Source organism: Salvelinus fontinalis, chromosome 4, assembly GCF_029448725.1.
Source record: "Salvelinus fontinalis isolate EN_2023a chromosome 4, ASM2944872v1, whole genome shotgun sequence".
Classification (NCBI taxonomy): domain Eukaryota; kingdom Metazoa; phylum Chordata; class Actinopteri; order Salmoniformes; family Salmonidae; genus Salvelinus; species Salvelinus fontinalis.
Window position 1 is genome coordinate 35,796,069 of NC_074668.1, and position 14,085 is coordinate 35,810,153.

At 41.0% G+C, this 14,085-nt stretch overlaps 1 protein-coding gene across 2 annotated transcripts in view; it reads right to left on the minus strand.

The window, feature by feature from the left end:
- The window catches only part of LOC129853637 (V-type proton ATPase 116 kDa subunit a 2-like), a 31,082-nt gene extending 19,010 nt beyond the window's left edge, over positions 1-12,072 (minus strand). Inside the window, exons 1-2 of one of the 2 annotated variants that reach the window (XM_055919906.1) lie at positions 11,141-12,072; positions 9,540-9,618 (exon numbers count right to left, since the gene is read on the minus strand). In XM_055919906.1, the coding sequence (XP_055775881.1) occupies positions 9,540-9,618; positions 11,141-11,257 (196 nt within the window). In that variant the 5' untranslated portion in view covers positions 11,258-12,072. The remainder of the gene's footprint in view (positions 1-9,539; positions 9,619-11,140) is intronic. The other variant, XM_055919907.1, reaches the window with a different exon arrangement.
- Between the last annotated feature and the right edge of the window lie 2,013 nt (positions 12,073-14,085).

Sequence of the window (14,085 nt, forward strand, 5' to 3'; positions counted from 1 at the left end):
TTTTTTTCAAACTACATTTGCCAAAACTGCTTTCAGGGAAGTGTTGTGTATTGACTGCTAATCAGAATCGTACATGTTTCCCCTCTCATGGCTCTCGCAACTTGAATGTCTTTCGAGGAATATTTATATCACATAAAATACACAAGCTGACTGGGTAAATAGGTAAAAACTATTCTACTATGGGGTTAACTGATTTTGTTTTAATAACAAAATTAGGCCTACATGGCAAAAATAGTAGCACTGGAAAGTTATATCCTGAGTGATAAAGTACAGGCTTTGAATTACTTTGCCAGCAGTTACAGTAGGCTACACACCGCCGTCTGAGTTGAGCGATGCTGTGCTGCACATTAGGTTAGAGTTCATGAGGAAATAAGTCAATTGAAATAAATGAATTAGCTCCTAATCTATGGATTTCACATGACTGGGATACAGATATGAATCTGTTGGTCACAGATACCTAAAAAAAAAAAAAAAAGGGCCTCAGGATCTCCTCACAATTCTGTGACCAGCAATTGTGTTCGTTGTCCATAGCTTATGCCTGCCCATACCGTAACCCCACCATGGGGCACTCTATTCACAACGGTGACATCAGCAAACCGCTCGCCCACACCACGCCTCACAACGGGGTCATCGTCTTGCTGAAACAGGCAAGGGAAAATTGTTGCCACAAAGTTGGAAGCACAGAATTGTCAAGAATGTCATTGTATGCTGTAGCGTTAAGATTTTCTTCATTGGAACTAAGGGGCCAAGCCCGAACCATGAAAAACAGCCCCAGACCATTCTTCCTTTACAGTTGGCACTACGCATTCGGGCAGGTATCATTCTCCAAACCCAGATTCCAAACCCAGCAGAAATTTGACGAACTGACTTGTTGGAAAGGTGGCATCCTATGACGGTGCCACATTGCAAGTCACTGGAGATTTTCAGTACGGGACATTCTACTGCCAATGTTTGTTTATGGAGATCGCATGGCTGTGTGGTCGATTTTATACACCTGTCATCAACGGTTGTGGCTGAAAACAGCAGAATTCATACATTTGAAGGGGTGTCCACATACATAGCGAATATTTCGCAAAACAAACATGCTTCGGTTAGTATGTTGAATGCAGATCTACACTGATCTCAAAAACAACTTCTCAAGAATCAATGATGGAAATCCATTGCAGTAGAGAACTTTAACCCGATTTGAACACTTTCCATGACTACACTGTACTTTATTCGTCACTTGGATCCCAATTAGCACCAAATTTAATATTTTTCCTATCTTTAAGTAATGTTAAGCAGTTGATTTTATTCTTTAACACAGACCCCAAAGCAAATCAGGGGGAGAAAAATAGGTTTATTCAAATGGGACAAAACTTGGGAGGTAGATGGTAGATGTTCATTCTCCTGGTTCTTAGTGATGCTCCCTCAGTGACCCTCTCCTGTGGTTCTCTCCAGTGAACAAATAGCCAGGATGCAGTTTATAACCCAGCCCTAGCCTGTGGCTGACTAGTTAGAATTCCTTGCAATAAAACTCTATCCTATTTCAGGTTGGACCAATGCGAACGTACCACAACATAAGTTCAGGACTGACATTCCTAACAGATGTTGAACTGAAAACCAACTATTTCCATTGATCGTTATTACTCTATTGACTTCTCGTCCTCTGTCTCTGCGTTGTGTATTTATCGTCAAAATATTCTTATAGTAATGATTTTTTCCCCTAGGTCTGGGTGATAGCAGTTCAGTACTTTATCTGAATGTCTTCCATCGGAGAGAAACAAAATGGTGCAGTTTGAGGTCATGTGGCGGAGGGTGATGCAGGCGCTGGAGATGTGGGTGTGAGCAGGGTGATATCGTTGAGGTTTGTATGTTTTGCATCATTTCAAATATATATTTTTTAATTGTTTTCCTTACTGTGTTTTTGTTATTTTGGAGACTACGTTGTTTATCTCCCTAATAAACATTTATTTGACATGATCTGTGTAATCTGACTGACTTGTTTTGTACTGTATTTACACCAGGGAAGTCCATTTTTCTAGATCAGTGCCCTACTGTAAGTCTGCTAATTTGAAGTGAAAACCATCCAGAGCATAGATAAAGGAAACCAGTTTAGTAAATAATTCTAAAACCACTTCAAAATTACAATATGATGCCTATATGCTAGATAAAGAACACACAAATATTGTTTCATACACAAGTTTGTTGCCCACACAAACTTCCCATATTTACATATGATTCATGTTTGGTTGTAGGCCACCCTCTTTCAACAACCTACAGAGCACTCAGAAATATTTTCACAAATTCCCAGGAACCACTAAGTCTGACATGAGGGAAAGCTCCTTCCCCATTCAAAAGGTGTGCTAACTGCATCCTGTGTTGTGTGGTGATATCTACTTGAAGTTGTAGCAGCTCAGCCGTTGTTGGTGGAGGCACATCATGGAGTCTTGGTTCATTTGATCTCAGGGTCATTCTTCTTGGTAGCAACAATTGAGCGCCCAGACTTCTTAACACTGCTCTCTGAAGTTCTGGGATGTAGGTTTAGTAGACCTCTGAAGTTGTCAATGCTTAGACACTTCACCTTCGAGACTTGTTATTGTAGAGTCTCCTGTAGCTGAAAGATAAAATGCTCACCAAATATTATTCTGTCTATAGAATTTCATTACTACAAGTGCCACATAGATAGCCACATAGATGCCTAGCATTTGCAGATGTCTACTTCATTTTTAGTAGAAATATTATTGTTCTTGGCCAGCTAGGGGAAAAATAAAGTTGGAACAGACATGGCCAAAAATACTTTGCTGAAGCCTGCTTCCCGATCTGATTCAATACTTGACAATGGTGGGGCTGGAAACACACTACACTTGGTAGGTGTTGATGTCGATTGCTCCCTGTTATAACTAAAAAAGCTGCAATATTTTTGTTGAAATATATTTTCTAGCTAGAGCTTTGTCGTCAAATGATGATCATGGCTATTCCGTGCCACTATTGTGAAGTGAATTAGCTGGCTAGCCAATCAGATGCACAGTTAAGATCACAGACATTAGAAATATAACACAAGGACAAGGATACATACAGTTGAAGTCAGAAGTTTACATACACTTAGGTTGGAGTCATTAAAACTCGTTTTTCAACCACTCCACAAATTTCTTGTTAACAACTATAGTTTTGGCAATCGGTTAGGACGTCTACTTTGTGCATGACAAGTCATTTTCCCAACAATTGTTTACAGACAGATTATTTCACTGTATCACAATTCCAGTGGGTCAGAAGTTTACATACATTAAGTTGACTGTGCCTTTAAACCGCTTGGAAAATTCCAGAAAATGATGTCAGGGCTTTAGAAGCTTCTGATAGGCTAATTGACATCATTTGAGTCAATTGGAGGTGTACCTGTGGATGTATTTCAAGCCTACCTTCAAACTCTGTGCCTCTTTGCTTGACATCATGGGAAAATCATGGGAAAAAGAAAATCAGCCAAGACCTCAGAAAAATAATTGTAGACCTCAACAAGTCTGGTTCATCCTTGGGAGCAATTTCTAAACGCCTGAAGGTACCACGTTCATCTGTACAAACAATAGTACGCAAGTATTAACACCATGTGACCACACAGCCGTCATACCGCTCAGGAAGGAGACGCGTTCTGTCTCCTAGAGATGAACGTACTTTGATGCAAAAAGTGCAAATCATTCCCAAAAGAGCAAAGGACCTTGTGAAGATGCTGGAGGAAACACGCACAAAAGTATCTATATCCACAGTAAAACGAGTCCTATATCGACAACCTGAAAGGCCGCTCAGCAAGGAAGAAGCCACTGCTCTAAAACCGCCATGAAAAAGCCAGACTACGGTTTGCAACTGCACATGAGGACAAAGACTGTAATTTTTGGAGAAATGTCCTCTGGTCTGATGAAACTAAAATAGAACTTTTTGGCCATAATGACCATCGTTATGTTTGCAGGAAAAAGGGGGAGGCTTGCAAGCCGAATAACATCATCCAAACCGTGAAGTACAGGGGTGGCAGCATGTTGTGGGGGTGCTTTGCTGCTGGAGGGACTGGTGCACTTCAAAATAGATGGCATCAAGAGGCAGGAAGTTAAAGCTTGGTCGCAAATGGGTCTTCCAAATGGACTAAGACCCCAAGCATACTTCCAAAGTTGTGGCAAAATGGCTTAAGGACAACAAAGTCAAGGTATTGGAGTGGCTATCACAAAGCCCTAACCTCAATACTATAGAAAATGTGTGGGCAGAACTGAAAAAGCGTGTGAGATCAAGGAGGCCTCCAAACCTGACTCAGTTACACCAGCTCTGTCAGGAAGAATTGGCCAAAATTCACCCAACTTATTGTGGGAAGCTTGTGGAAGGCTACCCAAAACATTTGACCCAAGTTAAACAATTTAAAGGCAATGCTAACAAATACTAATTGAGTGCATGTAAACTTCTGACCCACTGGGAATGTGATGAAAGAAATAAAAGCTGAAATAAATCACTTTCTATTATTCTGACAGTTCACATTCTTAAAATAAAGTGGTGATCCTAAGACAGGGAATTTTTATTAGGATTAAATGTCAGGAATTGTGAACAACTGAGTTTAAATGTATTTGGCTAAGGTGTATGTAAACTCCCGACTTCAACTGTATAGCTAGCTACAAATAGCGAAGCAATATTCTAAATGAAAATGAAACAAAATAATGTTGCAGTCAGCTAGCTAACAAGCTAGCTGCGCTAGCATGGCCTGAAAACAACATTCCAAACAAGTAATCCATAGTAGCTATAACACTCACTTCTATATTTTCAACTAAAATGCAACACATCACTTTATATCTAGCTAGCAAGATAGCTACATTAGCTAACGTATGTCTTACCTTTTCAGCAGGTCAGTTTTGAATCCCTTCGCTCTCTCCACTTTGAACGCAAATAGGAGGTTCACTCTCGACTTGTCTTGGCCCGGGCGCAATCCTTTTCCCCTTTTCGCCTGTTGGCTCTTAAGTTCCCCGTTTCTTTTAGAGGTCGACCGGTTAAATCGGAATGGCCGATTAATTTGGGCCGATTTCAAGTTTTCATAACAATCTGCATTTTTGGACACCGATTATGGCCGATTACATTGCACTCCACGAGGAGTCTGCTCGGCAGACTGACTACCTGTTATGCGAGTGCAGCAAGGAGCCAAGGTAAGGTGCTAGCTAGCATTAAGTTTAGCTTATAAAAAAAATCTAATCTTAACATAATCACTAGTTACCTACACATGGTTGATGATATTACTAGTTTATCTAGCTTGTCCTGCGTTGCATATCGTCGATGTGGTGCCTGTTAATTTATCATTGAATCACAGCCTACTTCGCCAAATGGTGCATTCGCGACAAAGGCACTGTCATTGCACTAATGTGTACCTAACCATAAACATCAATGCCTTTCTTAAAATCAATACACAGAATAATATTTTTTTTTAAATCTGCATATTTAGTTCAAAGAAATTCATGTTAGCAGGCAACATTACCTAGGGAAATTGTGTCACTTCTCTTGCGTTCATTGCACGCAGAGTCAGAGTGTATGCAACAGTTTGGGCCACCTGACTCATCGCAAACTAATATGCCAGAATTTTACATAATTATGACGTAACATTGGAAGGTTGTGCAATATAACAGCACTATTTAGACTTATGGATGCCACCCATTAGATAAAATACAGAACGGTTCCGTATTTCACTGAAAGAATAAACGTTTTGTTTTCGAAATGATAGTTTCCGGATTTGACCATATTAATGACCTAAGGCTCGTATTTGTGTGTTATTATATTATAATTAAGTCTATGATTTGATAGCGCAGTCTGACTGAGCGGTGTAAGGCAGCAGCAGGCTCGTAAGCATTCATTCAAACAGCACTTTCCTGCGATTGCCAGCAGCTCTTCACAATGCTTCAAGCATTGCGCTGTTTAAGACTTCAGGCCTATCAACTCCCGAGATTAGGCTGGCAATACTAAAGTACCTATTAGAACATACAAATTCAAAGGTATATGAAATACAAATGGTAGAGAGAGAAATAGTCCTATAATAACTACAACCTAAAACTTCTTACCTGGGAATATTGAAGACTCATGTTAAAAGGAACCACCAGCTTTCATATGTTCTCATGTTCTGAGCAAGGAATTTAAAAACTTTAGATTTTTTACATGGCACATATTGCACTTTTACTTTCTTCTCCAACACTTTGTTTTTGCATTATTTAAACCAAATTGAACATGTTTCATTATTTATTTGAGGCTAAATTGATTTTATTGATGTATTATATTAAGTTAAAATAAGTGTTCATTCAGTATTGTTGTAATTGTCATTATTACAAATATATTTAAAATATATATATTTTTTAAATAATAATTTTAAAAAGTTTAAAATAAAAATCGTCCGATTAAATCGGTACCGGCTTTTTGTGTCCTCCAATAAATCGGTATCAGCGTTTAAAAATCAGAATCGGTCGTCCTCTAGTTTCTTAATGTTAGATGGGGTCCGAACTGCTAAGGCAAGTTGTGTGCTACCCGTATCTGCCATATGGGCATCAAAGTTCCATTCATATCTCAGTCTGATCTGGCACTGCCTCCGGAAACTCGTAATTCATTATACGCAGTTGTAAATCTGGCGGGAAAATCCAACCCAACAGGGAAATTGAATGCAGCAGTTTTCAGGTAGGCTGGAGGCACAATATTGTTACTGTTGAAATCACATTGGATGATCACTAGCAACTTAAGAGCTTTAGAACTTTTAAAAACTTTTTTTAAAGACAAAGTAACATATTGCAGCTTTAAAAAAACTGACTTTGAAAATACAAGTACTTGGAAAAGCCACTCAATTACAGTAATGAGAATAGTTTGTTACTTTCCACCTTTGGTCGAGTGTTGCATTCGTCTGTTAGTCCAGGGCTTTGGGATACAAATGTGAATCCTTAGTCCAGGGCTAAAGCTTAGCCCAAGGTTAACAAATGCTTGTGTGAACACGGGATAAGCTATCCCAGGGCCAGTCCTAAGGCCCTTTCAGGAAATTTTTGTGAACTCAGAGCAGTTTGCTTAATTTTTTGGGCAGTGTGAACTCAGACCCCTCAAAAGAGCCCCTGAAGCGAACTGTACGAAGAACATCTCAAGAGGTGGTCTGAGTTCGGTTTGCTTGAATTCCGCAGTCCGGTGTCCTTTTTTTTAGGACAATGTGAATGCAAAGCTCCCCAGGTTTGCTGGTCATTATTCCCGCACCACACACTAGACTACTGTAACACCGTTTCCCCTGGCATAAACCCTCACATTGGTGCCACAAATGAGAGAAGATGTGCAGGTTCGCAGAATTTTATTTTGCCGTTTTTGGATATTGATTAGCGATTGTCAATGACGCACAGAAATTCCAAAATGTGTGGAGTTTTTAGTTTAGATTATTTGTTTGCAATATGTGACATATAGACTAAGATAGCTTCATAAGATGTTTATTGCTTGTGGGGTTTGAATAGTGTGATTAGACAATATAGTTGGTGAGAATCACAGCATATGGTACATAATCTATTCTAGCTCTACCTTGAGCATACAATTTTCAAATTACAGCATTATTTATTCTGCAGTTATTCTATTGCTATTTATTCTGTTACCAATAAAATGGACATGTTTATAGTATCTTCTGATTACAATATCTCAGATTTGAACTAAATGCAATCTATTAGCTTCCAAAATGTAAGTAGGTATAAAGCGCAATCGTAAAGTTCAGACCCCTTGACTTTTTCCACATCTTGTTACGTTACAGCCTTATTCTAAAATTGATTACATCGTTTCCCCCCCATCATCAATCCACACACAACACCCGATAATGACAAAGCAAAAACAGGTTATACATTTATGCAAATGTAAAGAAAAATACAAAACTGAAATATCACATTTACATAAGTATTCAGACCGTTTGCTCAATACTTTGTTGAAGCACCTTAGGCAGCGATTACAGCCTTGAGTCTTCTTGGGTATGACACTACAAGCTTGGCGCACCTGTATTTGGGGAGTTTCTTCCATTCTTCTCTTCAGATCCTCTCAAGCCCTGTCAGGTTGGATGAGGAGCATCGCTGCACATCTATTTGCAGGTCTCTCCAGAGATGTTCAATTGGGTTCAAGTTTGGGCTCTGGCTGGGCCACTCAAGGACATTCAGAGATTTGTCCCGAAGCCACTCCTGCATCATCTTGGCTGTGTGCTTGGCATTCAGGCCAAAGAGTTCAATCTTGGTTTCATCAGACCAAAGAATCTTGTTTCTCATGGCCTGAAAGTCTTTAGGTGCCTTTTGGCAAACTCCAAGCGGGCTTTCATGTGCCTTTTACTTCTGGCCACTATCATAAAGCCCTGATTGGTAGAGTGCTGTAGAGATGGTTTTCCTTCTGGAAGATTCTCCCATCTCCAGAGGAACTCTAGAGCTCTGTCAGAGTGACCATTGGGCTCTTGGTCACCTCCCTGACCAAGGCCCTTCTCCCTCGATTGCGCAGTTTGGCCGGGCGGCCAGCTCTAGGAAGGACAATTCCTTCGACCTCATGGCTTGGTTTTTGCTCTGACATGGACAAAAAAATAAATATATATATATAGACAGGTGTATGCTGTTCCAAATCATGTCCAAGCAATTGAATTTTCCACAGGTGGACTTCAATCAAGTTGTTGAAACATCTCAAAGATGATAAATGGAAACGGGATGCTTCTGAGCTCAATTTCGAGTCTCATAGCAAAGGGTCTGAATATTTATGCAAATAAGGTATTTCCATTTTTAATACATTTGCTAAAATACAAATAAAACTGTTTTTCGCTTTTTCATTATGGGGTATTGTGTGTAGACTGATGAGGAATTTATTTGATCCATTTTAGAATAAGGCTGTAACGTAACAAAATGTGGAAAAAGTAAAGGGGTCTGAAAACTTTCAGAATGCACTGTATCTAGCCTGCACTTTGTAAAAACCCAGAGTGCATGTTAGAAAAAGCATCTTGGTTCCTTTCTAAACATAGCAATGTGAAAGCAAAGAGGACTCTGTCCACAAAATAGTTGAGTCCTCATTCAAATGCAAGGGCAGTGTGAATACAAAGAGAACAGTTATTTTGCTTCTCTTTTTCTTTACCTCAGAGTCCACTTTAAAGAGAACTGAGATCGGTTCTTTTAAAGAGGACTATATGTGAAAACACCCTTTTTCCAGGGCTAAGGACAGCCCGGGGCTAAGGACAGAGCAGTGTTGAAAGTCCTCAAGAGTCAAATGTACTCTGCCTCACACTTATCCTTTCCTCTCAGTAGCTCACATTTCTGAGAAACTCACAACTCACCCCAACGCCCCTTGTACTTTGCTTTTTTGGGGACCTAAATTTAATCTCCAAGCATTGGCCTCAAATTAAGCCTGAGTTAAGCTGCCTTGGACGAGACTCATTGGCCAGAGCAGTGTATCTCATAACTTTACCATGGCCATGGAGAGTGGGATTTACACAGTAACTAAGTGTGAATGTTGTGGAGTTATTCAGGAGTGAATCACACCCATCATCACTTATTAAAGATTAAACCGATGGGTTTTATCCTTACCTAAAATTCTCTCCATCTCCTCACATCTTTTTAGCTCAGTGACAAACTTCCGCTGGAATAGATTCACGCTGGGGTTGAGCTGAAACAGTAGGAGCAGAGCCACATTGAAACTTTCACCACAAACACACACCTGTCTGAGCAGTGACTGGATTTTGCAAATTATCGCCAACAATCCACATTATACTCTACAGCAGTGGTCAGCAACCGGTTGATCGTGATTCGACTGATCGTTCTCCAAGGCATTTCTAGGTCGACCACAAGACATTTCTGTTAAACGCAACGATAACGGCATTTTTGTTCCTATGTTTTTGTATTCGTTTCACACTGTTGGCGGTAGGTGCACTTGATTCAGCAGCTCTAGCACCAGGAAATCAAAGTTCCCATTTAACCATTTCATGTGTCTGAAGGTAGAACTCTGCATACCCAGCAGGCAGAGAGCAAATCAAGTGCACCTAAAGGCCTACCACTGGCCAATCAGATAGGCCAGATCACCGAGTCTGCAAAGTTTCCTCGAGCCATAGACTGTAAAAAGAAACCTGAAATGTACAGCAATGTTGATACTGTGAGATTTCAAAAATTAAAACCATGACTAGCGACTCAACGAATACAGCAAAGAGCTACTGTTTGTAAGTTCATATTTAAATTGTTATTCAGCACTGTCAACATTTTATTCAACACATTTATAAGCCACCAGCATTGCAGCTGCAATGAATGAGTATAGAAGAGTGTTCTGATAAGCTTGTGTTATTATTAGCGACTTGTGTATTTTTAAAATACCAAGGAATATTTCCCTTTCTCTGGTCATAGGAGTAACAACATCAGCTGGAAGACTGTGTGCCCTTTTCTCAGCTGAGGGAAAGAGGGCGGTGGGACAGTGAGTCAGGTTGGAGTGCCTCACACTGTTCCCTCACTCCCCTCAGACTGACCATCAGATGCAGGCCATCAGTCCAGTAAAAAAAAAAAAAAAAAAACATTATGCTTACTTAGCTGTGCCTCACAAGTAATACAACAAATTATATATTACCAGAGTGATCATATACCTCAATTGTTTAAATCATTTTTTAATTATCTGAGGAGAACAACATCGCCAGTACAAATCTAGCATAGCCAATACGCAGTGATTATGTATTGGGCCTATAGCATAATGCAAAACCTCATTACTACAAAACTGTTTTTAATTGGTTATTGTTGCCTCACTTACGTTTTTTTAAATCATGTTTAAAAAAAATCTGAGCAGTAGATCTCTGCTTGAATTTTGACTCAAAGTGGTCTTGCCTCAGGAAAGGTTGGTGACCACTGCTCTACAGGGCAAGTTGCAACGAATGAAATCAAACTGGTCCAGACTCCTCACAAGAACCTGTTAACATCGGTAAAGCAAGCACAATCTACTGTACTCAGTATGGTTAGACTTGACTTGTTATATAAGCCATCTTGTGTCAGTTCTTGTGTTAGGGAAACCCATGGGCAACATACTACATCCCTGCTCATGTCTGACAGTGAGAGCTCACAATACAACAGCACCAAAGAGAGAATAACTTTTCAATTTGTTTTAATACAGCTGTGCTAGTTAGATGACAGTTTATTTGGGGATCAATACTTACGTCTCTGAATTCCACCATACCCATTTCTCCCAGTTCGCTGATGCAGTCGTACGCTGATCCAGACTGCAGAAACAGCTGGGTCAAACACATCTCTTCACTTCGGAACAACGAGCCCATCTTGACAGCCTGCTCTTCTCCTCACACAATACAACCGGCTTGCTAGTTTCAGCTACAGCTAATATTAGTCACGAGCCCAAACCACTTCCCTGGGTAGGCTTAGCGGACGAACAATCTCACCGGTGAGCTCCGGCGTCTTAGAAGTAGCTAGCTAGCAGGCAAGCTAGCAGCTAGCTGGCTGGCTGGCTCGCAAACTACCGGTGCATTCACTTCAACACCGTGTCAATCATTGGCCCATGAGTGACGCGTCTCCAGTCCAGTGAGTCTCAAGAAGTTCCCGTTGAAGTGGTTGTTGAAGTCATCTTGCTGTAACCATATTAACGTGGCTATCGATTTAGCGAACCAGAAGGTCCACTCTGTCACTAGCTAGCGTTAGATGGTTCCGTAAACTCTCTTCTCAATCAAGTTGTGGTAATGTAAGCTGGCTTCTGACAGTAGAAACGTTCCGGTAGATAACTATTACTATAAGCACATTTTAAACTTGAAACTTAAATAAATACTAACTCGCTTTAAATACTCATGCGCCCATTGATATGGAGCTTGTATGCAGGTTATGCCGCGTTCAAAACAACTCGGAAATCTCCGACTTCAGTGCGTTCAAGACGACTGGTAACTCGGTGGGAAAAAGGAGCTCCGACTTGACCCAACTATCATCCAACTCGGTTAAATACTCATGCGCCCATTGATATGGAGCTTGTATGCAGGTTATGCCGCGTTCAAAACAACTCGGAAATCTCCGACTTCAGTGCGTTCAAGACGACTGGTAACTCAGTGGGAAAAAGGAGCTCCGACTTGACCCAACCATCATCCAACTCGGCAAGTCTTCTTCTTCTTTTGAGTTTAACGGCGGAAGGCATCCAATATGTTGCATTACCGCCTTCAACTGGACTATAATATAAATCCATTATACTTTGTGAAACAAAATGGGAAAAGGAAAAACAAAACAAAAATATTATAAAAACACCCTACCAACTAACTCTACACTCATTAAAAGCCCACTACCAAATTCCACTACTTTGACCCTATCTGCTCCTGCACCATGCCAACAGCCTGGGTGGACGGGACACCACCACTCAACACATCCTGTAACACTTCTGAAGTCAAATCTCGAATGCCAAAATACATTTCTGCAGCTGGCACCACAACATCTATTTTCTGTGATAACCATTGCTATGAACGCTAAGAAGCCAACCTTACTGAAGCATACAGTACCAGTCAAAAGTTTGGACACACCTACTCATTCAAGTTTTTTCTTTATTTGTATTATTTTCTACATTGTAGAATAATAGTGAAGACATCAAAACAATGAAATAACACATGGAATCATGTAGTAACCAAAAGTGTTAAACAAATCAAACACCCTTTGTCTTAGCTGCCGAGTGGCACAGCGGTCTAAGGCACTGCATCTCAGTGCTAGAGGCGTCACTACAGACCCTGGTTTGATCCTGGGCTGTATCACAACCGGCCGTGATCGGGAGTCCCATAGGGCGGTGAACAATTGGCCCAGCGTAGTCCGGGTAAGGGGAGGGTTTGGTCGTGGTAGGCAGTCATTGTAAAATAAGAATTTGTTCTTAACTGACTTGCCCAGATAAATAAAGGTTAAATAGTCTTGGCATTCTCTCAACCAGCTTCATGAGGTCGTGACCTGGAATGCATTTCAATTAACAGGTGTGCCTTGTTAAAAGTTCAATTGTGGAAAGTCTTTCCTTCTTAATGTGTTTGAGCCAATCAGTTGTGTTGTGACAAGGTAGGGGTGGTATACAGCAGATAGCCCTATTTGTAAAAAGACCAAGTCCATATTATGGCAAGAACAGCTCAAATAAGCAAAGAGAAACGGCAGTCCACCATTACTTTAAGACATGAAGGTCAGTCAATCCGGACCGCCACAGGAAAGAAAGACGCAGAGTTACCTCTGCTGCAGAGGATAAGTTCATTAGAGTTACCAACCTCAGAAATTGCAGCCCAAATAAATGCTTCACAGAGTATACAAGTAACAGACACATCTCAACATCAACTGTTGAGGAGACTGCGTCAATCAGGCCTTCGTGGTCGAATTGCTGCAAAGAAAACACTACTAAAGGACACCAATAAGAAGAAGAGACTTGTTGGGCCAAGAAACACGAGCAATGGACATTAGACCGGTGGAAATCTTTGAGATTTTTGGTTCCAACCGCCGTGTCTTTGTGAGACGCAGAGTAGGTGAACGGATGATCTCTGCATGTGTGGTTCCCACCGTGAAGCATGGAGGAGGAGGTGTGATGGTGTGGGTGTGCTTAGCTGGTGACACTTGTGATTTATTTAGAATTCAAGGCACACTTAACCAGCATGGCTACCACAGCATTCTGCAGCGATCCCATCTGGTTTGCGCTTACTATCATTCTATCATTCGTTTTTCAACAGGACAATGACCAAAAACACACCTCCAGGCAATTTTAAGTGGCCCCTGTGTTGAGGATCAGCGTGGAGGATGTGTTGTTACCTACCCTTACCACCTGGGGGCGGCCCGTCGAAGTCCAGGATCCAGTTGCAGAGGGAGGTGTTTAGTCCCAGGATTGAACACAGCTGTAGTCAATGAAACGCATTCTCACGTAGGTGTTCCTTTTGTCCAGGTGGAAAAGGGCAGTGTGGAGTGCAATAGAGATTGCAACATCTGTGGATCTGTTGGGGCGATATGCAAAGTGCAGTGGGTCTAGGGTTTCTGGGATAATGGTGTTGATGTGAGACATGACCAGCCTTTCAAAGCACTTCATGGCTACAGACGTGAGTGCTACGGGTCGGTAGTCATTTAGGCAGGTTACCTTAGTGTTTTTGGGCACGGGGACTGTGGT